At 39.1% G+C, this 27,615-nt stretch overlaps 1 protein-coding gene across 7 annotated transcripts in view; it reads left to right on the plus strand.

Moving 5' to 3' along the window:
• The window catches only part of Sorcs1 (sortilin related VPS10 domain containing receptor 1), a 527,192-nt gene that overhangs the window by 273,670 nt on the left and 225,907 nt on the right, over nt 1–27,615 (plus strand). For all 7 annotated transcript variants that reach the window (XM_021151490.3, XM_085833868.1, XM_085833869.1 and 4 more), the window contains one exon: nt 14,425–14,524. In XM_021151490.3, coding sequence (XP_021007149.1) covers nt 14,425–14,524 — 100 coding nt within the window. The remainder of the gene's footprint in view (nt 1–14,424; nt 14,525–27,615) is intronic.

The following is a 27,615-nucleotide window of genomic DNA, read 5'->3' on the forward strand; positions in this document are numbered from 1 at the left end:
ACAATTAGAGTGACCTCTACTAGGTTACATGTGTGCCTGCTTACAAACAGTTAACGTCTTGCCCTTGAGGCGAACATTTCATACCATCTGACATCAACTTTTCAGATTCTTTTGGTTCCCAGAACAAAACCAACCAAGGAGAAATATGAGTGCTTTATTTTACATTGTGTTCATTTTGAAGCATTTAAGAATCCAGGGTAGATATGAGTCAGCCATTAATAATGATTACTGTTCTTCCAGAGGACCTAAGATTGGTTCCTAATGCCCACATTGGTTGTTTCATGACTACCTGAAACTCTAGCTCCTGGAAATTCAATGCCCTGATCTGGCTTCTCTACACACACACACACACACACACACACACACACACTAAGATTAAAAATAATTTTTAAGGAAAAATAATCTAGAGTATATTTTGTTGATAGCTTTGAAAGCTCGTACTAAATAATTTTTAATAAAATTTTCATTTAATGCTGGAAATTGTGTGGCTGTGGGCTGACGATGCTCTTGAACAATAGCGGGAACTGGCCAATATGACATCAAGAGTATGCTCATGCCCACAGTTCAACTCAATGGGCCTTGGATAGATTTACTTTTGTTAGCTGGCAGGGATAAAGATCAGTGATTGAAGGATAACTGGGCTTCAGATTATTTTCATTTCATCATAGAGTCTGGAACTCATTCTCTCAACATTATATGCATTCGATTTGAAATATCTTCACTAATGGCCAAGAATAATCTTTGCCTTTCCCCAGATATGATTATAATTTTCAATTTAATGTAGGTCTGAAATGCAAGCAGGAAAATTTTTCTTACGTGTCTAGATAGGCTGGTTTTGTGTTTAAGTAAAAGGGTGACTTTTCATGTATAGTAAGTATATCTTCCATTTGTATTACATCAATAGATTCTGAAAAGTTTAGACTGCATGGAATGTTTTGCCATGATAAGTTGAGTATACTTTTACATATATAACAAAATCTATGACCCTGAAAAATACTTTTGCATGAAAAATTAGAAAACCTGAGATCTCTTCATGTTTTGGTTCTGCAATAAATGCTTGGTTCTGCAATAAATTGATGTCATTTAAATCCTAAATACTTCTGCAGAACCACAATAATGGACTTCCCATATCATGTAATCATGTAAATATTACTTTCATTGATTGTAAAAATGTGTGATGGAGTTTGAGGTTTCAGAATCACTAAGAGACATAAACTAGCAGATGTGGAAAGACTGGGCTCTATGACCAATGTTTCAGTGAACATAATTCTGTGCTGGGCTTTCTTAGATTTCTATTTTGATTCTTTCACTACTTATCACAGAGGAAAACATCAACCATGAATCCAGACTATGCTCATTAATTATGCAAGTTCTTTACCTTGTAGTTTTAGTCTCTAGTGGCAAAACATGGAATTTGTCATTACTTAATTCATAAAAGGTTTATAATAATGTATAAGGGTCAACCTTATAAATCCACAGCTCAGAGTTTAATGTTAAGTACTCAATATGCACTCAGTTCTTATTCATAATCTGTTTGGAATAGTACTTATCTGTCAAGATGATGTAGGTTGTGAAGATCTATCTGATCCCACTATAATGATCGGTCTTTCTATTCAGATCAGAAATGCCTGGGTATTAGACTTATATCATATGATTAATAAATAGCTTATAAAACTAAACAGATAAGTTCATTTACTCTCGTTTATTTTACCAGGGTAGCTGATATACGGATGCATTTATTTTCCATAGTGATACATGCATGCTCATTGAAAGTACTTGTACATGCATATATGTGAAGACCATAGGTCAACTTCAGGTGCCATTGCTCTCATTTTTGGAGACAGAATCTCTCACTCATCTGGAGCTTACCAAGTTTTGTGATGCTGGCTTGTCAGTTTGCCCCAGTATCTGCCTGTCTCTCCCTCTTCAGCTCTGAGATTACAAGGATAAATCACCATATCCTGCAGTTTTTCATGTGTTCTGAGGATTCAGCTCAGATCTTCATTTTCGCAAGTAATCACTTTACTGTCTGAGCAATCTTCCCAGCTCCCATAGCTATATTTTAAGGTAATATAATATGTAATATATGCAACATAGATAATGTATATATTATTACTTAGTGTATCTTAATTCCTGAAATTTTTACAGCATACAATTATCCTTACCCAACACAAAGTCTCAACTCCAGAAGCTTATTTTTCTCCATTTTCATACCTCCAAATGTAAAGATCAAAGGTAACACGTCTCAAATTAGACTTTCTGGCAATAGGGGTTTTTGGGGGTAGTTTGATAAGCTCAGATTAGCAATATTGTTTGAATATCTGTTAGTTCCTATGACATAATTGCAATGGAGTAGTGAGATGGGGCAAAATAAGCTTAAATGCACCCTTCTTTCCAATAAAGGGTAGAGAGGTCAGACTAGTCCAGTAGAATACTTAGTAGACTAAAAAATGAATAAGGAAGAGTTCGGGTGAGTTACCTGGGGAACAACAAAGAATGCCATTCTACACCACAGAGGGATGTGACAGAGTTCAATGAAGGAAGAGACATGTAAGTCCAGCTTTGAAGTATATAAATGAATTGTGGTAGAAAGAAGGGTGAAAGTATAAACATGAAATAGCCCTACATTTGAAGAAGGGACTCTGCTAATACAGAAAACCATGAACATTAGCAGTGACAGCAGAGTGCAGAAGAGCCTGAAGTGTCCCAAAAGAACAAAGAACACTGGTTAATTGGCAGGGTCAGGAGAGGCATCACAGGGAAAAGGGCTATGAAGTGGAAACTCCAAAGGTGAGAAAAATACAGATCTTTTGCTCTCTGCAAAATTATTGGCTTGTCTGCTTAGCAGTGGGTATTGCATTCCTAAATACATGGTGGTATGAAAGAGGAGTCAGTGTCAATTTATCTAGACTAATATAAAACATTCTAAATAAGCAGAAACCGCACTTGCCTACTCTAGAAGATGGAAGTAGGTGTAGATCGTAGGGCACAGAGAGAAGGTAACAGGTTTACAATAACTCGTGTGCTTGTGTTGGTGTGCATGTGTGTAAGATAGAAGTAATTGTCAAGGATCTAACTAAGACTAATATTTACAGAGCTCTGGGGAGATGGCTCAGTGGTTAAGAGTTCATATTGTTCTTACCGAGGATGAGATTCAGTTCCCAGGACCCATACTGGACAGCTCACAACTGCCTATAACTCCAGCTCCAAGGGACCCAATGCCCTCTTCTGGACTCCATGATCACTTGTACACACACACACACACACACACCAAAACAAAACAAAAAAATAAATAAATCTTACAAAAAGAATAATACTTCTGCTTCGTCTTGAACTAGAGAGCTCTGCTTAAATTTCTTTGATTTCCTTGTTTTAAACCCATAAGTCAAGTGTATGTATAAGTGTTAGTGATTTTCTTACACACAAAAAAAATAATAAAATAAAAAATCCTGTCACTAATGCCAAAGATACAATTGAAAATTATCTCTAACATTCTCTGCATTTGGGCAAATCTATAGCGGAAAAATCACTCCTATTTTATACTATATATCATAGGGTCGTATTTTCCTCAGAGCAATGCATATTCAAGCCTAATCAAATACATCAAGGTGGCTTAGCTATCCCACTGTAAATCACCAGAAACATCAGCATATCAACTTGAAGATATTTCTAGAAACATTAGGTATAGGAAACCCAAGTATATGAGAAGGTTTAAAATGCATTAGAATATAAGCACCCTTCCTTTTACTACAAAGTCTTTTCATGAGCAGTTACGAATTATGTAAAATGTATTTTAGCAGGAATATCTTCATATCGAATTATATAACCTCCCTTAAACTCATTATTTAACGCCCCCCCCCCCCCGAGCTAAGTCTGTAAGTTAACTGAAGCTCAGTGAGTCCAGGAAACAGAGGGAAATTTGTTCAGTTCAGAACGCACCATAATGTCTGAGCAGAACATTTAAATTATACGTTTAGGCTGACAGCAACTGTATTTCACTGAAGAATCCTTAGAAAGCAGGAGACACTTTCCTTCAGCTCCACGTCACCGTTTGATGTAGATTGCCTATTATATTCTTGAGGTATTATGAAAAATGGATTTGGAGGTATTTTTTTTGACAGTGGGTAGGCTAATGGAATCTGGTGACTGTATTTAAAATGTGCAGGGGTTTGTTATAACATGGTAATAGAAATATCAATTGCACTGACAGGTTAAAAAAATCTGTCAATGAATGATAATGAAGTTATTTAAATGTCGACTCACTTGCAAACATTTTCCAAACCCTAAATTATTCTCACTGCTTTAACCTCGTGCATCCTAAGTTATCAAGAAGCGGAGTCTGCAAGACAGCCAATGAGCCTTTGACTTTGCAAACTATTTTTATGCCACCAAATGCACAAGGAGCAATGAAAATGGCTGTTCTTAATGATTTTAGGGAAGAAACAAAATACAGACGTCACAGCTGCATGATTTAGAGGTAAACACTGTTCCGCTCTCAGGACATCTTATTGGCAATGATCTGAGTAATGTTCGGAGGCTTCCTGTCTTCCAGCCTGACTGGGTAGCTCAAACCATTGCTCTGTGACCTTGAGAGGATTACTCTGTGTCTCTCTCATCTTCAGGAGCTGTGCTGTAGAGAAGTCAAGGTTACTTGGATATATCTTGAGGTTTGTTGACAGGCTAGCTCAGAGTTTGTCCATTAAACTTCATGCGTCAGCCGTCTCTCACTTGAGGAAGGCACCTGTTACGTGCCCACACTGTCTTGGAAAACAAAAACATACAGGTGAACAAACATGTTGAATACTCTCTAAGAGCTTAGTCATCAGAAAACAAATGTCGAGGGACTGGGGGGGGGGACTTAATTTTAAATCACAAAGCTTCGTAGTTGCAACCCTTCCTAATAAAAAATGAGAACAGTCAATATATATATATATATATATATATATATATATATATATATATATATGTGTGTGTGTGTGTGTGTGTGTGTGTGTGTGTGTGTGTGTATCTATATCTATCTATCTATCTATCTATCTATTTATATATATCTTTATATATTGTAGTTGTAACCACCCCGCAGCCTACATGAACTGGGTATTTCTGGAAGGCAGGCTGGGGCTGAAAGAGACTAGACTGCGAGAGAAAATAATGAGGCCAAGACAAGTTTCCTCTGATCAAGGCCTGTGAGTTTCTTAAGAGACTGTGCTTATAAGGGGGAAGCCCCCCCCCCCCAAACCATTCTTGGTGCCTGGAGCCAGCCTGTAGGCGAAGCGCAGGATAGGATGTGTCCCTGGAATGTCTCAAGGGTCTCTCAGCAGGTAGCAGAGTCTCAAAGAGCAGTGGTAGTTGACATAACAATATAGCCTTCTAAGTCGGAAGGCTACACCCCAGGTGATCTCATAGCAAAGTCTGAATCAGCTTGCTTCAAGGCTGAGGGAGGCTACAATACATGTATGTATATATTTGCTCTGTGGATACCCTTTACAGAAGTGATGATTCAGAGCAAATTCTGTCCCCTTAAATGGCAAGTCAGTCCAGTAGGTCCGGGGAATTATAATTTGTTAGTGTACAAACCCACAGGCAGATACTTCCACGAGGAAAAATGCTGAATTTTGGACATTGGAGCTGAACTTAAGAATTTCTGAGCACTTTAGTGGCCCAGTCTGAGAATGAAGAGGTGGGGGGGGGGTTCTTACATTCTTATGAATTTTACTTTCATAGGCTCCATAGGCTCCAGCATCTCCTTACAGTGAATAGCAGAGAAAGATATTTGTACCTTTGCATTTCCAAAAATGGAAGAGAAGATATTGGCCTCAAAACTTACCAGGACATTCTGCTCTTTTGCTTTAAGTATTTGCACACAATTTATTGTTTGTCTCATTTCTCTTTTAAACATTTATTGCAGTGTATTCGTTGAATATGATAATGATTTTTTGAGAATTCTATATGTGTATACAATGTATTTTGTTCACACATACCTCTTCTCTCCTCCAACATCCCTTGACACCCCTGCTTGCACTGTGTCACCGTCTCAGCTGCAATTTCATAAATTCATGTTTTTTTATAAAATGGCTAACTCACCAAGTCCAACTAGTGCTGCCCGTGTGCCTATAGTATAGGGCCATCCACTGGAACACAGACAACCTTCTAGGAACTACATTTTGGCACAGAAATGACTTTCCCTCATCTAGAAGCCATCAGCTCCCAATAGAGCCTTAGCTAAGGTAGAGGCAGATGAGCTTCCCTCCCATGCTTGTTGAGATTCTGATGGGACTAATCTTGTGCAGGTCTTGTGCAGACAACCACAGCGTCTACACTACCTTGAACTCCTGAATACAATGACTCTGGTGTGTCCCAAGCAGTGTCTTCATTGTGACATTACTTAAATATATGGCATTCTACTCTTACCAAAACCGGATCTCAGAAAGATCTGAGTTTAAGCTAACCAGCTAAGAGCTTGTGAGATTCAAACAGCCTAAGTCAGAAAGGTACACTATTCTCTCTCACTATTGCCATCTATCTGACATAAGAACAAAAAATGACTGAGACATAGTCGTAATTCCATACTGTAAGTACGTGCAACTATATTGTGTGTAGCCTTTGCCATCCCGCCTAAGCTTCCTAAGCTCCAGAACAAACCACTCCCAGCCACCGAGCTACCCAGCCCTGCCCAGAGAATATTGGATCCTCATACAGTTGTTCAATTTCAACTTGCCTTATTGGCAAAATTGCTATGTGTCCTTACCCATGGCTCCTAGGCATAATTGGATAGAGTGGCCAATGGCCACCCCAACCAAAATCTCACATGGCTGGTTGGCATTATGTCCTGCTGCTCTTCCTCCTTCTCCTCCCCCTGTTCTCCTGCATCTGCTAGCTTGCCTGCAGGAACCCAGAAGTTCCACCTATTCTGGCCAGCTCATTAGCCACTAGTATCTTTATTGACCGATCAAGAATCAATTTGGGAACAGGACCTTAGCATCAGAACCACCCCTACCCAAAGAACCATAGCGTAAAATATCCCCACCCTGTCCTATATTATTAGTATATTTCTCAAGCCTATTGGCCATAATGTCTTCAATACTCATTGCCTATCAGAAGAAGTTAAAATGAGAAAGAAGATAAAAGAAAAAAAACAGAAGTTTGGAAAAAAATATACACTTAGTTTTCTGAGTGCTTTACTAGTAAAACTAGATAAAATCAGTGTAACTATAAGAATATGACAAAGTTTCAAAAAGAATGGCCCAGGGTTTCAGAAAAATAAAAAGCAAAAAGAATAAATGCAACAAAATGAATATTGACATTGACAGACTCATTTTCAGACACATCTACTAGATCTAGCTACAATAAGGTTCTTGACCACAAAATCTTCAGTTAAAACTTCAGAAACCTAAAAGCAAAGAAAAAGTAAGATTGGAAAACCAATCCAACTAACTAACTAACTAACTCTTAACTTCTAAGTATTATAGGACAACTATGGGCATACAACATACATGCCATGAGGATACCAAGAAAGAAAGAAGAAGAGACAGAACAACAAAACCAAACCAAAAGTGTAACTCAACAAAGAGCATCTTTAAACTTTAGACCCAAATGGGACAATTCTCCAAGAAATAAAAAATACACCTAGCTCTTCAGCCTGGATAAAACAAAAGATAAAGAAAAATATTGGTTAAAAAGTAGTGAAGAAGGCTGTCTTAGCTAAAGAAAATGATGATAATTCTCTAATCCATGCAAGCAGGAGAAAAGTACAAGGAAATATTTAATGTACTGAGGAAAGATTACTAATAACTTGAGATTCTAAACCCTGCCAAATTGCCCTTTGAAGGGGAAGGAAATGTGAAGACTGTCTCCAGTAGACAAAAATTGTGGTGTTTTGCTTATATTTGTTGGCAACATGGCCTGAAGGACAGGTATAGGTCAAATTATAGATCAACAAAATAAAAAGCATCCAAGCATGAGCCAATGAGTGTTCAATTTTCATTTCTTTCCCTTTTTATTAACAAGCTTAACAGATATCAGATTAACATAATGTTAACATTGCATTTTAGGGGAGATCTTTATGTACCTGAATGTGGGCATACCTATGTTTAAGTTAGTGATGCCAATGACAGTATCATCCAGTGCTTGTGATAGTCACAAGTCAGGGCAGTGTTACTGATAGCAAGCTTGAGTTAGTTAGCTGTAAATTCATATTGATATTATGACTTCAAGATGGCCTGCATAGTGCAGGAGAGATGGCTCCTCAGTTAGGAGATCTTACTGATTGTAACAAGGACCTGAGTATGTTCTCAGCACCTACTTCAGGTGGCTGAAGTTACACTGCCTGTAACTCCAGCTTCAGAGTGACGCCTCCAGCCTCCACAGGCAACTGCACATACACGCTCATGTCCATGAATACAAACACTGACAAATACACACGCAGACACGTGCAATTTTAAGCATATTTAAAAATAATGAAAAGAAATCCATAGACTACAAAAGGAGAGCTATGTAAAGCCACACCAAACACGTGTAATAACCACAAAATATAGAATACACGTGAGACAGAAAACTCAGAGCAAAGAACAAGGTTGTGAAACAAGTAGAGAAATGTGACAGATCCAGAGATGCTGAACCAATTATTAATAGCCATGCTAAGTGTTAATATTCTAATGTGACAACTAGGCAATACTGTTCTTCTAAGCAACAAGATTCATCTACACTCCATCATAAGAAAATGATCTCACATATATAATGGCTTATATAGATTAAACATAAATTTCTCTTTTGCCCATATCACTGAGTTTCTGCTCTCATTTTCTGAATTGATTGCTTTCAGTGGCCATACGGAGAATCCAGGCCTTAGCCTATATTGTATGATCCTGAAGCCACCTCCAATTCTATTCTGTTTGGTAAGAATTGCTGAAGTAGACTCTCCAAGCAGAGCAGCTTTTTTTTCTATAGCCTTTGATAGAGGCAGGCAGGCTTTGGAGACTTAGCCCTCTTCTCAGCTCATTGGCTTTGGATGACTTACAGTCTTTGTAGCATGTGATTAACATCCCTGTTTGGCTTAGAGAATTCTGGATGTGAAGAGCTTGGGTCACACTGTTAACACTCAACCAAGTCTGATTTTTATAATCCTATGTGTCATAGTTCTTAAGCATGGCAGTCTATTTTGCAATGGAACTTAGACAAACATATTAAAGTTGCCAGCCATGGTGCCATGTGCCTTTAATCCTGGCACTTGGAAGGCAAAGGCATAGGATGGTGGAACATCTCTGTGAGTTCAGGTAATTCTGTTCTACTTAGTAGTTGCAGGCCTGGAATTGCTACAAAGTGGTGCTTTGCCTCAGTCAGAGTCTCCCTCTCCTCTCCCTTCCCTCTCCCTTTCCTTTTTTCCCCTCCGTCCCTTCTCTCTCCTCTCCTTCTCTCCCTCCCTCCCTCCTCCTTCTCTCCCTCCCTCCCTCTTCCTCCTCCTCCTCCTCCTCCTCCTCCTCCTCCTTCTTCTTCTTCTTCTTCTTCTTCTTCTTCTCTCTCTCTCTCTCTCTCTCTCTCTCTCTCTCTCTCTCTCTCTCTCTCTCTCTCTCTCTCCCTCTCTTTCCAAAAATGTCTAGGCATCAAACTAAATTAAAATATTTTTTCAGTGATTAAGATTGCCTTTCAGGGTACACATCATGAATATTGGTAAATGTTGGTCAAAGAGTACAGATAATAATCAAAGAGAACCCCTTCTGAAAATAAATAATGAACACTATTGTTTAGAGGTTGCTCATATGTGTTTGCCATTTTTACTAAGTATTTTAGGGGTTAATTTAGTTTAGGAATGATGCTGTGTTTATCTATCAATCTCTTATTTCTTCTACTTCTTGTTGGTGCATGTCCTGTTCTGCTCCTTCCTCCAAGCAACATGGAGAGTTTTGAGGTCCTAAATAGATCATAACCTCCTGGGAATAGACAAGATGCTACGGGTGTGTTTTTCCCCTTCACCCCAACTCATCTGAACTTTATGTATAAGAAGGGACATACATTCAAAATATTCTAAAAGTCACAAGTGAGCCTTATCAGAAGGATTAAAGATCAAAAGTAAAATGTGGCAAGCTTTTATTTCATTTTGTGTCTATTTCTTTTCCTGAAGTGGATTTTTTTAAGCACAGGACAGCTTCTTTGAAACAGTCTATACTTAGTGAAAAAAGTTATGCTGTTTATTTCTTTTTGCTATTTTTGTTACTTTGTCTTTTTTGTTACTTTGTTATTTAAACTGAAGATAGACCCATCTGCGAAGAAGTCCTGCAGACAAAATTTCTTACTGCATAATATACTTTGAAAATGATACAACCTGGGAATCCAAGCACACATGTACTCTTATCTTAGATCTGTCTATCTATGATACCTATCTAAAAACCCTGTCTTTTTTTTATTTGTTTTGGTTTCTTTATAATTATCTTTACTTTGTAGTTAGCACAAGATGACATTTCTGTTTTCAAATTTTACTTGTTTATTTTTTTTTATTATCCTTCTTTCATTATAAAACCAATTTCATAGTTGTTGTTTTAGTTCTTTTTGGAGAATATTGTGTTCCCAAAGGATGATGTGTAGAACACTAATCACATTTTATATCACTTGCAAATGTGTTTTGTAGTCAAATAAATTTAGAAAAGGCTACAAGTGGTAGACAAGAAAAACGTTAGTGTGTATTAGATTAATAAAAATTTGTGATTTTTTTAATGCAAAGGAGCATTGAATCTTGCCTACTCAAGCATTTCCAAATACTTTGATTTTGAAAACTGTGCCCTTTCCTCAGTTTTAGAGACATCATTTAACAAATCTAACACCTGCTACTATGGCGTACAACCAACTTGCTCTCTTGTCTTCTTTACTCCTCCTTGGCCCACCTTTTCAGGGTACTCTTCATCCATAAAAAAATCTCTATGGAGAAAACAGCGCCGTGAATCTAATGGTCACCAGGGATTGTCTTCCAGGGCACAGAACCATGCAGTCACTGTCTCCCTACTTGGATGCAAGCTGCTCGTGCACAGACATTGATCAAGCAGCACCTGTAGTAATCTTGATGTTTGAACTAGGTTTTGAGGACCTTTGCTGTTCCCCCCTAAATCTTTACTGACGAGTGAGGAAAACCAGAGTGTGCCTAGCTGAGAAGCCGTGGTGGAAAGGCTGCAGGGGCAGCAGCTCGACTCTGACAGCAGTGCACTGACAATCTAAAAGCTGGACTGCAAGCATTTAATGTTTTCTCTCTGGTACTGCCATGCCAGTGGTAGCTCCACTGGTGACACCTAACAATACTTTCTTTACATTAGCAAACCATGTGACAAAAAGCTATACCTTTGGGAGAGAGAAATATATTATTATGCATTTTTACAACAATTGATTGTTACAAGGTCATAATGTTTAGACTACCTGAACTTCTGGGAACAGGGAATGAATTTTGAATCTCTTTTTTGAGCTTTGGATAAATGAGCTGTCAGAAATCAGAGAGAAATAATATCAGCTATCTTAGAAGATCTAGGCCCACAGAAAGAGATATTATAAATATAATGTGCCCAGTAAAGCAGTATAAACTCTGAACAATGCTTGCTAATGTAAATATGTGCTGCACAGTTTATTACATCTTTCTACATTCACAGATACACAGACACACACACACACATGCACACACAAGCATGGATGTGCACATGCACAAACACATAGGTACATAAAAACACTAATGCATATATGTATACATTCACACATACACATGTGTGCCATCCAAGCACCTGCTCACACTTTAGCAGAGGCTCTTTATAAATCCAATCCTTATTTGTTGTAGAAAATTTTGGTTCTGGAACTGTTCAAACAAACAAACAAAGAACAAACAACAACAACCCCCCTTCTATGTTTCACCCATTATGCATGTCTTTCACCTCTCCAGGCTCCTAAGCCAGGACTTTGCTGGAGTATTTGTGTCTCCATTCATTTCCCCTGAAGTCCTGTATTTTCATCCTTCACTAGGTGAGAGTTACTAATGTACCAACAGCTCTCTAACCAACTCCCAGAGAGATGCTGTATATTTGTTTATTCTTGAACATGAAGTATTACTCTGACAATAAACTAATATTTTTTTCAAACCTTGCTAATGTAAATGTGAGTCACTCACTCTATTATGTGTCTCAAGTTAGGATAGTAGTGAAACATGAGCACACACACACACACACACACACGAGTTGGAAAAAGCTAAAAATCTAGGAGAGAAGGAAATCCGAGTAGAGAAATGTCAGTTGAGGATGACTAGGGAAGGAGTTGAAAAATCCAATCAATCATGGACTGGGTGAGGGAAGAAATCCTACTACTTCTTTGAAAGAAGCAGTGTGTCTCTTCATATATGGTGGGAATTTGGGGATAAAAAATGGATTGGTGTGAGAATATAACAATAAATGATTTTGGGTGTTGTGAGTGAGTTCTGAAGCCTGCTCTGGCCTTCTTTGCTGTCAAGGGGATGCCTTTTCTGTCTGACTATGTCGGCCCAGGCACTTGTCCTGAGTAAACCCAGTGTTGTGTTATGTTTGGATGGGCACAGTTCTAGTCCCAGAGATTCTGCTGTCTTCCCTTTTCTAAGTCATCTCCTTTCAAAACATGCAGGTTCTTTCAAGTTGTGTTGTTTAATGCTCATTCCTCCATGTGGTGGGATTCTGTCTATGTCCTATAAAGTACTGGCCTTTTGGTACCATCTGTGCAGTATGTTCATATGAAATGTCCTGAATACAAAGTCAGAATACGCTTTTGATTCTAGTGATGCCTTTATGGATTAGGTGTTTAGGCCAGAGTAGACTGTGTGCTGTATGCGTGCACATGTGTTCATGTGCACGTGAAGGCCAGACAGCAACATCACGTTTCTTTTCAATTGCTCCCCATCTTGTTTTGGTGTGCATTTGTACAGTCTAGGCATGTGTGTGTGGTCATTATGAAGGTATGTATGCAGGTGTGAGCATGTAGAAGCTAGAAGTTCACACTGTGGGTTTTCCTTGGTCACTCACCCCCTTATTTTTTTGAGGCAGAGTCTTTTACTGAATATGGTGCTAACTTCATCTACTCTGGATAGACAGAAACTCCTGGGATCTACTGCTACTCTTGCACCTGGCTTTGCATGTGTGCTGGTGTTCAATTAACATTGATGTCATCATGATTGTGTGACTGAGCATTTCCTTAATGTCTAGATTTGGTCCCTGAGCGTATGAGAGTGAGGCAGTTATCACAGCTTTGCAACTCATCAATGTGGAAACTAAGTTAAAATGGCATCGCTTTGCTTTGCCAATTAAACTAACTTTGTTCTCTAAGTAGTATCTGTACGTATCTCGACCATTGCTCATAACACATTATGCTCATTTACCTTTTGCCATCTAGGTGAGCTGAGAGGTACTGTGTACTGTGTCCTGCTACTGAGCATACAAAGTCTGCTGGGTTTCATTAGCTCCACAAATATGGCTAACACCGCGGATTTCGCTATATACTTCCCTTGTGAGAAAGGGAGGCTGAGAGAAAATAATAGAGCTGTAGTCTTCAGTAATGATTTCTTAAAAGGTGAAGTGAAAACAACCTACAGCAGAGGGCCAGAAGCTGGATTAAAATGTCCAGTAGCTCATTTATCAGCTATTCTATTGGCATAGGTCATTGTGGTGTTATCTATTACTTTATTCGAACTTAGATAGCCCCTATAGGGCTGTACCATCTTATGATGATGACATGGACTTAAAAATTTAGACTACAAAGTAGACCTGCATTAAAAAGTCAATTAAATCTGATTTATTTCATCTGAATTAGTAGCATGTTGATAAGCAGTTAAACACTGACAGGACTTTTAAGAACCTCAGGGCCAAGAGTTGATGCCCTCCTAACTCAAGCAGCTTAGGACCAGCAAAGGGCATCAGGAAGAGTGTGAAATTTCACTTGTTCAGAAGATATTTCCTAGTCTTTAAATAATGGCCAGAGACAGAATGACCTTGGAGGGAAGTAACAACCCATATATCCTATGACTCATGGATGAAAACATAGTTTGTAGATGAATCAAAGACACCCTGGTTTTACGCTGTGTCAGAGAGATAAAGCCAAAGTTTAGAAACGTCATATCTAACTAAAAATGCTTTTATTTTTGTGGTCAATTCAAAGGGGATCCTCTTTTCTTAATCTTTGTGAATTAATCCCATCCATTATGGAAAGTGCACACTTTAAGGAGCAGTGGAGGGATGGCATTTTAATTTTTACCAATTCAATTTAAATGCAAATGTTAACCACTCACGTGCTGCTGCTGTGTACATAATTAAGCATCATTATATACTGCATGAATCATTTAGAGGCCCCCGGAGAGCCATTCTACTATGTAAAGCATGCATTACACTGACAAGCAGCCAAATGACGTATACTTCTGTGCTCATTAAAGCTTCTCTTGAATTACAGGTCAACCGATTATGGGACTACCTATGAAAAGCTGAATGATAAAGTGGGGCTGAAGACAATTTTGAGCTATCTCTATGTGTGTCCAACCAACAAGCGTAAGGTAAGACATGGATATAGCTCACTACTGATTCATGGCATGACACCTTCTTGCTTTGGCTAACCATACTTGCTACCTAAAACTGCATTTACATAAAGTTAGGATAGAGGTGCAAAAAGAAGCTGATGAGTTTAAGGTGGCAAAACACCTGCCATCTCATGATTTTTCAATTAGCAGCTGTGAGCAGAGCAGGCTGAGGACGAGGCCTGTTATTACCATTAAGAAAGGCAGCTGAAGGGCTGAGTCTTGCCGAGTGGAGGCTGTTGACTGTCCTGTAAACATTCTTGCCTTGTCAGACTCAAAACAGAACAAGTCATAAGGAGGCAAATGAAAGTGAATTTCAGCACACACGCTTGCTTTCCCCTTTGACAAGGAATACATAGATTAGCTAGAGTTTCAGGGAAGGCATGATCCCATAGTCGTTAGCGAACTTTAGAAGTTTAATTTCTCAAGTTTGTTCAGGCCATACTACAATGTGGGGATGAAGGCCTCACATGTGACAATGGAATCTGCTAATCAGGTGGCTTTAATCTGTTCATAGATCTCAGCTGTGAACTTCGTTAGGTATTATCCTCCTTATTTAAGATGATTAAACTGGGGTTCAGGGAGAATACATACTGTGGCTCCATCTGAGAATTGCAGGTGGCAATCCTCTATACAGTCTATCCTTCCTCCTGGGAAATCTGCAAATTTTCTTCTGTAGTAGTCTTTTCTGTTTTTTCCTACTTTGTGGAATGAACTTCTCTTCAGAAAGCTTTGGTCTCAGAAGAAAACCTTTGACTGTAGTTGACAAATGTCTCAAAAGTAAAGAAATATTATAACAACATATCTGTTTTCTAAACTTGTGTTATCACATCCTGAATCCTGCCATGTAAAGCCAGAGCATCAGAGCCTTAGGTGAAGAAATAGCATCCACATTCTTCCAGAGGCCCTGAGTTCAGTTCCAGCAACCACATGGTGGCCACAACCATCTGTAATAGGATCCGATGTCCTCTTCTGGTGTGTCTGGAAACAGCTATCATATATATATATATATATATATATATATATATAGCCACCATATATATATACATATATATATATCTTTCAAACAACAACAATAACAAAACAAACAAGAAATAGCATCCACCAAGATCCAGCAAAGTGCTGCCCATCACTGTATCCTCAGCTGTGTTTGATTGCCCTGACAACACTGCTATGTAGGCTCTCTCATCTCTAAGTTTCCATTGGACGCTGATAGTAGGTTCAGTATTTCTTGTCTTCTGGTCTGACATTTTCAACTTGAATATAATCTCTAATGGATAAGGCAGGTCCCAAAGGTCCCATCCTGTTTCCATCCCTGTTCTTAAAAATCAGGTCTCAAATGTCTTATAAACTACTCACAGACTCCTGACATGTGTAATGCATATAGTGTTATAAGCACCCTTGGTGGTTGCTATTTTCTCTGGTGCCAGTCATGTCAAGGTCTTCAGTAAGTGCACCTTTCAGATGGACACGGACCCTGAGTTCAGGTGGCTTGAGTAAAGCCCCATCTGAGCTCAATGCTGAATAGATAACTACAGGAACTCACTTCATTGACCTGAGCAGTGTCCTCAAACAACGAAGGGATAATGAGAGTGCTTGTCTCATGACTTCTGTTATATGTCATAAATGAAATTAGACATTTCTTTTTTTTTTTTTTAAGGCATGCACCACCATGACCAGCACATTCAAAAATTTTTTAAGACTTTATTTATATAGGTACACTGTAGCTGACTGCAGACACACCAGAAGAGGGCATCAGATCCCACTACAGAGAGTTGTGAGCCACCATCCAGTTGCTGGAAATTGAACTCTGGACCCCTGGAAGAACAGGCAGCGCTCTTCACTGCTGAGCCACCTCTCCAGCCCTAAATTAGACATTTTGAGTGTTGAGCTCAGAGCCGTCCAGGCTTAATCAATGTTTGTTCTTTATTTTCCTTTCTTACCACCCTGTTCCTCCTGCTTCATAAAATTATAGGGAGTAACAGTGGTGATTATCCCCTATAATTAAGAGTGTCCAGGAGAACCTACTGTGGTAGTCAGAATTTTCTTCTAAGCTGTCTAGTACTTTAGACACGAGCAACCCCTGGCTGGTGACTATTTTAAAAGTGGCTAATATAACTGAGGAACTGAATTCTCAACTTCATTTCACTTTAATTGACTTACATTTACATAGTTGCATTTGGCTGGGGAGCACAGTTTCAGACAGCATGGCTCAGTGTGAGTGCTGTGCCCTCAGCATCACTTATTGACTCTTTACTTGGCCATCACCAATAATCTCATCTAAACCATTTTGATCTGCTGTGTACAGCCTTGTGATGTGGAGCTGAACTACTAGCCTTCAGCTTCGTAATGAGATTTAGTTGTTTTCTGCCTTTAAATTGATTCTCATCTCCTCTATTGATTTTAGTTCTAGTTCACATTTTGAGTAAATTTAATTTAACAATCAATAAACTGTGCGTGAGGCAATGAAGTTTGAAGATAAAAAGAGAAATAAGGACAGGGAGACAGCTCAGTGCATAGAGGAGTTTGCTGTCCAGCCTGACAGCTGGAACCCATGTGTTGGAGGGAAGAAGAGGTTGCTCTCAGACCTCCACACTAGCATTGTTCCATGAATACAACCTTTAATAAGAAAAAGCTTGGCCAGCACCCCAAGCTCTGCCCACAAACACCCCATAATGGTAATTGCAATGTGATTGCTAGAGGAAACTAAGAATTAGCAATCGCTGTCCCTGCCTTGAATCTAGTTCCTCCTAGCAGTTGATTTGGCCAAGTCGTTTTTACCTGTAACATGTTATAGAGAAGATGGCAATTTCTAGCTGAAATAGCTCTTACTTAGCACTGATCTTTTCCAGTGATAGTTTGTGCTTTATTGATGCTATTTGAAATGAACACGATTTTTAAGATTGCAATGCCAAATATTGATTGCAGTGATTTCTGTAGCTGATGGATACATGGTGAAGTTCCCCAAACCACCTCTGTTTTAAAGAGCCAGATTTTAAGAGTGTGCCTTTCCTGCTTGGGTGAGCTACTGGAGGCAGAAGAATGGTTTAATTTGGATACAAAGAACTATACAGAAGATTTCTGTGAAATCAATTCTGCCAAATGCCACAGGGTGCAGCGCTAACCTGTACTGGTCACTTACTTTACACTAGATATTTGTCCATGGACATTTAGATGTTCTGAACTGACTCGTGAAAAGGCGTATTTCCAGACAAAAAATGGAAGTCTCTGTGTAGGACCATGATGGAATAGCTTCTTCAGGAGTGATGCTTCCAGATGCTGAGTTGGTCCTATAATGTTTGAATTACAGTGTTCCTGAGTGAACTTAAGCCAAGGCATAGTTTCCTCTGCAGGTAAATGGAACCTTCAGGGCCACCGAGGTTCTGGTAGACTTGGGATGTATTAGAAGATGGGGTGGGATTGAAAGCTTGTACAACCACTCTGGAAATCAGTCTGGTGGTTCCTCAGAAAATTGGACATAGCACTACCAGAGGATCCCGCAATACCTCTCCTGGGCATATATCCAGAAGATGTTCCAACTGGTAAGAAGGACACATGCTCCACTATGTTCATAGCACTCTTATTTATAATAGCCAGAAGCTAGAAAGAACCCAGATGCCCCTCAACAGAGGAATGGATAAAAAAAAAATGTGGTACATTTACACAATGGAGTACTACTCAGCTATTAAAAAGAATGAATTTATGAAATTCCTAGGCAAATGGATGGACCTGGAGCGCATCATCCTAAGTAAGGTAACACAATCACAAAAGAAATCAAATGATATGTACTCACTGATAAGTGGATATTAGCCCAGAAACTTAGAATACCCAAGATATAAGATACAATTTGCAAAACACATGAAACTGAAGAAGAACGAAGACCAAAGTGTGGACACTTTGCCCCTTCTTAGAATTGGGAACAAAACACCCATGGAAGGAGTTACAGAGACAAAGTTTGGAGCTGAAACAAAAGGATGGACCATCTAGAAACTGCCATATCCGGGGATCCATCCCATAATCAGCCTCCAAACGCTGACACCATTGCATACACTAGCAAGATTTTGCTGAAAGGACCCTGATATAGCTGTCTCTTGTGAGACTATGCCAGGGCCTAGCAAACACATAACTGGATGCTCACAGTCAGCTATTGGATGGATCACAGGGCCCCCAATGGAGGAGCTAGAGAAAGTATCCAAGGAGCTAAAGGGATCTGCAACCCTATAGGTGCAACAATATTATGAACTAACCAGTACCCCGGAGCTCTTGACTTTAGCTGCATATGTATCAAAAGATGGCCTAGTCGGCCATCACTGGAAAGAGAGGCCCATTGGACATGCAAACTTTATATGCCCCAGTACAGGGGAACTCCAGGGCCAAAAAGTGGGAGTGGGTGGGTAGGGGAGTGGGGGGGGAGGGTATGGGGGACTTTTGGGATAGCATTGGAAATGTAATTTTGGAAAATACCTAATAAAAATATTAAAAAAAGATGGGTAATGTTTTTACAGTGGTTCAAAACCAATACAGTTGGCATGGTAATGTGTTTATGTACAGTTTTTCTGCTTTTGAAGAAAATTTGTCACCATGAACTATAAATCTACTGATAGGGAGAGATTTGACCTAAAGAGATGGTACCTGTGTAACATCTTAAAATGTGAATATCTTTCCCCCAAATATGACATTGGTGTAGAATGAAGAGGAGGAGAAGACACAGCATATAATCAGCCTTCCTTAATCACACAGGACAAAGCCTCTCCAGCTTCCTTCAGTTCAGAATTTGTGAAACTCTCCAGTGAAAGGAGTCTCATATAAAGGATGTTATTGAGTCTTTCAGCTCGCCTGCATGCTATCTGACAATTTAGCTTCTCACGTATCAGATTGTCCCTTGTGTGTTTTGCATCAGTGGGAACAATTGAAACAAAGCAGACAACATCCGCATAACTGTCTGCATTCCCAGAAACCTGTTTGTCTTCACATTCTTGTGCTATTTTTAGCTGTTTGTGAGTACAAGCGCTGTTCTTCATTCATCGTGTCTCAAACAGTGGGCATCAAGCCAGCTTCGAAGGCAGCTTGTTAAGAATGTCACTGGGATCACAGTGCAGGAAAAATAAACCAAAAACATACCCCTCATGTATACTTTAAATTGATAATGAAACTGCCTATTTCTTTCTTAAGTTTGAGATAAATCACCATAGATATCCTTAGCTATGTCTGGTACAATAGAAATTGTCACGACATCATATGTTAGTCTAAGATATCTTGATTAAGAGATACAGAAATCCTGTCCCTATGTATTATGTTGGTTCGTTTGGACTTTCTTATAGAAAGAACTCTGTGCCTTGTCTCTGATATACGAGATAGTCTCAAAAGAACAAGGCTGAGTGGATCCAAGTGCCAGAGCAGAGGTAGGGTAGCTATTTAGCATAGTGTGTCACAAGGGAACACTTTCCTATGTCCAGCTTGAGATAAATCCCTCGGCTCCTTTGAGTTTGTAGAGGCTACACACACAGTCAGCTATGAGAAAGGATGACTTAATTCATACCTGAAAGAAGTAGCTGCGATCCAGAGGGTGACTCGAAGAGCTGATATTCATGAATAAAAGGAAATGCAAAAGCAATTTTGAAATCTCAGTCCCCCTTTAAATCATCTGCCAAGTCTATTTGTGTCCTGAAGGAAAAGAAAAACTCTTTTTCCTCTGCTTGATTTGCCAGGGACACTTGTCTTATTGTTCCCGACCAACTTTAGTTGCCCTCCCATCAAAGATGTGTATAACATCCTCAGAGATTAAAGCTACAAAGCCACATGGAAGTAAAAGAAGGAAAAAAAAAACTCGTTAATTTTATCTTGCTGCCATCAATTCATTTAGGTGCGATAATCTTGTGATCTCTGCACAGTGTTCCTTGCAGGGAGTTAAAAAAAAAAACCAAGACAGTGTTAGATTTTTACTTCTTGTGTCGCTTTTGAGTCTCTACTCCTTCTCTTTTCTGTTATCACATCTTAATTAATATTATGCCTGCTGAGAGACTCCTCTAAGGCTTTCACCCTATAAATAGGACCCTTGTTCCCCAGAAGACATTGATCATCCTTGCTAGACTCTTGGTACCTGCCAGCATTAAACACTGTTTGCATTTTCTCCAGATGTTTAGGTTTTAATCACCATGCTGTATGTGGCACTTTCTAAATTAGTGTTTGATGATTGACTCTCGGAGTCTTTGTTACCCCATGGGCCTGCTTAATTATGTACGTCATTTGTTCGGATGGTCTACACGCCATGTGTGTTTCTTGGGGATCAAGCAAAGAGATATGATCGGTGAGTGCTTGAAACTTATTGCTGAGGAAAATCAGGTTGAATCAGACCTTAAAAGAAGGTTATTTCCAAAACCTACTTATTCATTTAATAGATACAAAACTGAAATCCCTAATAGTTGAGCGACTTACATGCTTCATGCAAAGGAAAAGCAAAGGTTGTGTGACGGTGGAAGAATCTGTTAAATATCAGTTAATCTGTGCCAAAAACTTGTGCTGGAGAGTCAGTGATGACTAATCTCCCCTTTAGAACACAAGTTCCCAAATAACATAAACAGCCACCATCAGCGACCGACTCTTCATCGTGGTGACATAGCTCTTCATGTATAGAGTAGGTGGGTGCTCGCTCAGTAGATGACTAAGGATGACATGGGTTAAATCCTGGATTCCTGTTGATCCAGATAGGCAGTGCCTATGAAGACAGCCTTAACTATTTTCCCTTTCATGTGAATAAACAAGAACAGCAGAGAATCCCCATAGGTTTTAGTCATTTCTAGGTCATGATGGATAATTGTATCTTTTCTAACTAAGAAGAACATGATTAATCTTTAAAATGCCAGGACTTTGCATAGCACTCTCTCCACATTATCTGGAGAGGCCAAGAAGAACTAGGGCACTGTATAATACATCAAAGAGTGTATGTGACAGTTCCCCGTGGTGAGTGCACAACGATGGCTCACTTTACCCTAACTCCTTTATCTGCCCTTTGTACTGAAGCTCATTTGTTTTCCTCCAATCTTCTAAAAATTGTATGTATTTCATTCATAAAGAAGTGCTATGCATGAACTCAGAGCAGAGTGTAGGTAGCATTTTCAAAACTGCAATGCACATGACTTTATTTTAGTGAATAAGGGTTTGCTAGCCTCCACCTAACCTGAGTTACCGTAGCTGAAGGTAAAACCATCTCTTTTTATTCCTCCTGGATACATCTGAGTTTCTATGCTGTTCTGGTCCATTGAACATTGTCCAGCTTTAGAAAGCATGCTCTGTGTGTGTGTGTGTGTGTGTGTGTGTGTGTGTGTGTGTGTGTTGTCCCCGTGAGTGATTTTCCAACAGTTATCCATTTAGGTTTTAAACAAGCTACATTATACATTATAATTGCAGGGTGTTCTCTTTGAACCAGGGATATAGTGTCAGGAACCTTAGGCTTAAGAGAGCTACTGAACTCTGAAAAGCATACATAGAAAGTAACACTTACAGAAATGCACACATATGCATGTGCTCCTACACATGTGCTCCTTGAAAACCCTTGTCTCTGGGTAACCTCAACAACCACTCTTTTGCATAAAGTAAAGCACCTATGTTGGCTTTCATGAATAAATATTCACAAAACCACTCTTTTCAATTTTAGCATAGTATATTAAACGCATCAAGCACCTCGTCGACTATTTTAGTATTTAGTGCAGTGTGTCTAAAACTGATATCCAGTATTTTTATAAGTATAAAATATATTCTAAGATGTTCTAGTTTCATTTGATTGCTCTGACAACTACCACAACCAAAAGAAACAAAGGGGATGGAAAGGCATATTTAAGTTTACGGATTAGTGTTTATCACTAGAGAATGTCACGGCTAGAAACTCAAGACAGGAAGGAAGCTGAAGACATGGCTCATTATAAACTCAAGCAGAAACCACAAAGCATATAACTTACTCCCTCACTGGAAAACTGTGCTTTGCTACCTTGATTGTACATCCCACGACCACAAGCCCAGGGAATGGTGCCACTCACAGTGGGCCACGCCCTCCAACATCAACTTACAATCAAGATGGTTGTCTACTGGTGCTCACAAGTCCCCTTGATGGGCAATTCCTCAAGTGAGACTGGCTTCTCAAATAACTCTAGGCCATCATGCATTGATAGTTAAATCTAGTTAATGTATCTAGCTTAAGATTGAATTATAGCATTGGGGTATAAAACTCCCTTCTTTCTCCACCCTCATGTCACCTCATTATCCAAATTTCATAGAATTAATCATACAAACTTATGTTTTATAGTTTTAATTTATGCACCATTAAAAGAAGTATTTGGTAATTTTGGGTGATAATTGTTTCCATAATTAGCATCCTCTGTTTATTATTTCTCATTTGATGCTATGTCTACCACATTTAATTCATGCCTACTATATTAACAGATAGCAATGAATCAGTGGTTCAAAACACTAAGTTTCATATGTACATGGATCGTGTTTATGATTATTGAGGTTTTACAGACAATATTTTAGTAACTCCATTTGTGTTTAAAAATATGGAAGTAACCAACTACATAAATAAATATAAAGGTGATAGGTCAATACACAGAGCAATCTTTTCTCCGTTTAGATCACCTTGATAAAAAGTAAAAATCAGTATTGTTTTACTCACTTTTAACAAATGATGTTAGTAAAAACAGTGCAGCCTCAGTAAGCCGTCTGCAAACTTTATGACGGGAGATCTTTTCCTGCCCATTGGGATGTTTTATATTGCCAACTGGCTCTTGGAAAAAGGGCTGCATGATTGTTATCTGTAAAAGGATCGACAGAGGCCTTGCAGAATCTGTCCATTTTCCATGTCTATAACCAACAGTGTGTGTGTGTGTGTGTGTGTGTGTGTGTGTGTGTGTGTGTGTAGCAGATCTTATCAACTTCTCTATCTTGCGATTTATTTTTGTCTCATCATCTGTCCATATTAGAGCTCCTGTTTGCTGTAGTCTGGCCAGCCTACTGTTAAAAGCCCATCCATTACCCTTTTATGAAGGTCAGATGCATTATTTCAGGTTGGGCCCGTTATGATCTGCTGTGGAAAATGGTCAGAGTTCCTTTCAACATTCTGATGTGTTTGCTTCCCGCACACTCCCTGTGGCTTCTCAGGGGTTTCCATCACCTGGTGTTTGACATACTGTATCTGGAACATTTGTTTCCAGTGAGTAGCCTGGGCTGCACTCATGATGGATGGGAATGAAAGCCTGCCCCTGCAGGAAATCTGCCATATTTACCCAGGTCAGGATGCCTCCCTCTAATATGTGAGAGCTGCCCCAAGCATTGTCATGGTGCTGTCAATCAAACACAGCCAACCTAGAGGAGTCTTTTATGAAACCAGTTCTCTGCCCTGGAGAAATTAAGTGACTACCTGCAGCCTCAGGGGCTAAATGGATTTTCTATTGAAACATTTTTGTTGGTGCGTTGACCTGTCCTTTTTGTTAAAAAAGAGTCTTCCTTTGAAGGAACATGTAGGTGGCATGCATTTCCCCAAACAACTGCCTATTGACTTCTAATGTATATGCCCTCTTCTCATAGTTCAACTATTTCAAATAAATCTGGCAGAATGAACACTATAGATTGTAGGATAATAAAATGGGCTTAGATATTGAGAGGAAAGATACCTTCGAGGGAGAGTATCCAATGGGCTGGTTAGGAGGTATATCTACTTTGGTTGCTTATGGCTATATTATTTTTAAGGAGAGACCAGACTAATGTACATTGCCATGATTGGAAGCATTTGCCACTTGGAAATCAGCATGCTGATTGTGGAGAAAAGTACAGTGTGGCTGAATCTGAAAAAAATAAAAAGTAGGAAAAAAAGAAAACATTTCTGGGTGCACACAGCCCTTAGAGACAGAGAAGAGGCATGGCCAAGAAGGCACAGATAGGAAGCCAAGAAGGGATCGCTACAAAGGCAACAAAATACCACTGGGGGGAAGTGGACAGAGAGCACATGGAGGACAATGCATAGAAGAAAGAGAAGTAATTAAACAGCAAATATTTTCAGCAGAGGAAGTTAAGAGATCTCGTGAGATCTCTCAAGGCAAGGAGGGCTAATTTAGCAAGAACTTATTAAGACTTTCAGAGGGAGTACAATTTACCCTTATCTCTCTGTTCTTCCTGAGTGGTTTCAAACGGGTAAATGATGTTGATGCTTATTTCTGAAATTGGTTTACCATGAGGGAGAGCACAGTTATGCTTCCAATGTGGGGTTGTGGCAGGCCTAGATCTGGGCTCTCCAGTGGTCCCCAAGAGACAGATTCAAACATTCCTGCTGTCTTTACCTACAAACTTCTGCCCTTTGGATGGTGTCCCTTTAATGTGCACTCCACTTCTACACAGAGAAGTACATTTTTGTGCTTCACTTGCATTTCCTGGGTGTGTCCCATCACTGTGAAGCTATGCTTTATTTGAAGTTAGCCATATATCTAAACTCCATGCCATTTTTATTCTTGGGGTATTGTTAAATTGTTATGGAGCACAGGGACACTTTCTGGCTCAACATTCCAGCTCAGCCATGTCCTAGCTGGACAGTCCTGGACAAGGCTTCATTTGTTGAGTGGTTTGCTTTGAGCCTTTCTAGGATATTTTCATCCTCTTTAAAGTAACATGCAGAAATCATGCCATCACCACCACAGTTAGGACAAAAGTCCAATCAAGCAGGGTACCTACACACAACCAACATTTAGAAAATGTTAGTCTTCTTGTTCTTGTTATTTATTTCCAATTATATGGCATGCCATATCTTGCTGTTTGTCAATCACTAGCTAAAGCATGCCTATTTTGTACATACCCCCTTTACAATCTAGAAAAGAAACATTTGACATCACTCTTCCTCGTAAAGATCATACAGACTGGTAAGGAAGACCAACGTAGGTCAGTTCCAGTGCAGAACGTATGCATCATAATAACTGTGTACACACAGCCCTATCCCTGGGGACTCTAGAAGCTTTCACGGAGGTACAAATATTTGTCAAAGGAGAAAGGAAAAAGAAGATGAAAACTCAGTGTATGTTCTGTGAGAAAATGATGCTCACAGAACACCATGGAAAGCCTGGAGTGATTTGCAGTTCTCAATGTCTATTTTGAGACTTTCAAACTTGCTCATCCCCATTAATATATAACTATTATGACTAATTGGACCTCCTTAGTATATCTTCATAAGCATTTGAATTATAAGGCTAATGTAATAATGAAATTTATTTCTAAATTTGCAACCTTTTATACTGTCTTAAGAATAAAAGCAGGAAATGAGCAATGCTGATATTGAGTTGATGTAAAAAATATCCTCTTATAGATTTGATGTATTTATTATTATTTGTCTTAAGTAATTGATCAGCTTGAACCATTTATAAGCTTTGAAAATAAAGTGCTAAAGACAGAAAATAACCCATAGTTTGTCAAATAACTGATTCTTTATGGGGATTTCTGAAAGATTAAATGAGTGTAAGCATATGGACCTTCATTTCCAATGACCTCATGTGGTTTACCATCCCATTGCCAGAATGTGATTGTATTGTACAAGATGGTGGATGCCATGACAAGACCCCTCAGACCTTGGAGGGGACTGTAAGCTAGGTTAGTTATGAAATCACCATAAGAGGACTTTACTTGGCCATTGAAGAACATGGATATGACATAGTATCTTAATTAAGTGCTGACTTGACATGGCCAAGTCATCTGTGAAAAGAAACCACAACTGAAGAATTGCTTAGATCGGATTAGCCTGTAGACACATCTGTGGGAGATTTTCATCTTTACTAATTAGATAATAGTCAAGTGATTATTAAAAATATAAAATGATTAACAATAATCACTGTAGGTCACACCATTTCCTGAGCTGTATGGAAAAACAACAACAACAACAACAACAACAACAACAACAAACAAACGGTTAATCATGATCCAAAGAGCGAGCCAGTGAGGAGCTTCCCTCTATGTTTTCTACCATCTAGTTTCTGCTAAGTTCCTCCCTAATTCCCATCAACAATAGACTGTACAATCTCAAAAATGAAAGAATCCCTTTACCCCCACCCCCACCCAAGTTGCTTTGCCCATGATGGTCATCAAAGCTAGACCATTTATGGCCATTGAGAATAAAGCGAATATTCTTTAGTGAAATCAACATTTTTGATTGCTAGACTATAGAGATTCACAGGGCTCCATGAACAGAGACGTCACAAATTGAGTGAGATATATAGGTAGATATAAGCATGGGTCTTGCAAGGATACAGATGCTGTGCTTTTTATGTCCTGGAATCTTAATGGTTTTAAATCAAGATATCTTACATGTCTTGCTCTTTTCCTAGAAGACATGCCTTTCACAGGCCATCTTTATGCTTATTATTGATTTTGACAGTATAGTCTTTGGTAACATATTAAATGAGGAGGAAGAATACTAGGTCATCACTTTAGGTAAACTTTGGGAAAGGGACAAAATATGAATGATTGATTGTGACACTGCAATGAATTAAAGAATCCAGCCTTAGTGGAGGATCTATGGTGTGGCAGGTGTCTAATGCCTGATTTTCCTTCCCCCGTGCTTTGTAAGTAGAGCCCACATTTCCTGAAAATGGTAATAGCTATAACTGAAATGCCTGGATTGCTCCCCCCATCCGCAAATACGTTTTCACTGGATGGAACAGCTCTCCTTAAGAATTAAACCCACACAACTTAACCCCAATAATTGTACTATTTTAATTCCAATGCCCAGAAAAAGAACCCAACTTGTCCTTGGGAAAGAGATGTTAGAACTTGGGGCAGGACATTACCTGGAAGCTATATACCTTTGCTTGGATTTATATCACATAATACATTTTTGTACAGCGACCTTTCATACTTTATTAGTGCATTATGTAACCAAAAGATTTGAATGGAGAAACCTACTACCTAATTCTGCCTGTGGTCCTTTGGCCCACGGCCTCTGTTCTTCCATTTGAAAGTTCATGGCTGACATTTGCACACTTCCACAGAAGACTCAGTCAGTTTTGACCATAGATGCCCATTGTTCCAAGAGAGGTGACCTTCAC

The sequence above is a fragment of the Mus caroli genome, unplaced genomic scaffold (genome assembly GCF_978045245.1).
Source record: "Mus caroli unplaced genomic scaffold, Mus_caroli_1 scaffold_20, whole genome shotgun sequence".
NCBI lineage: Eukaryota > Metazoa > Chordata > Mammalia > Rodentia > Muridae > Mus > Mus caroli.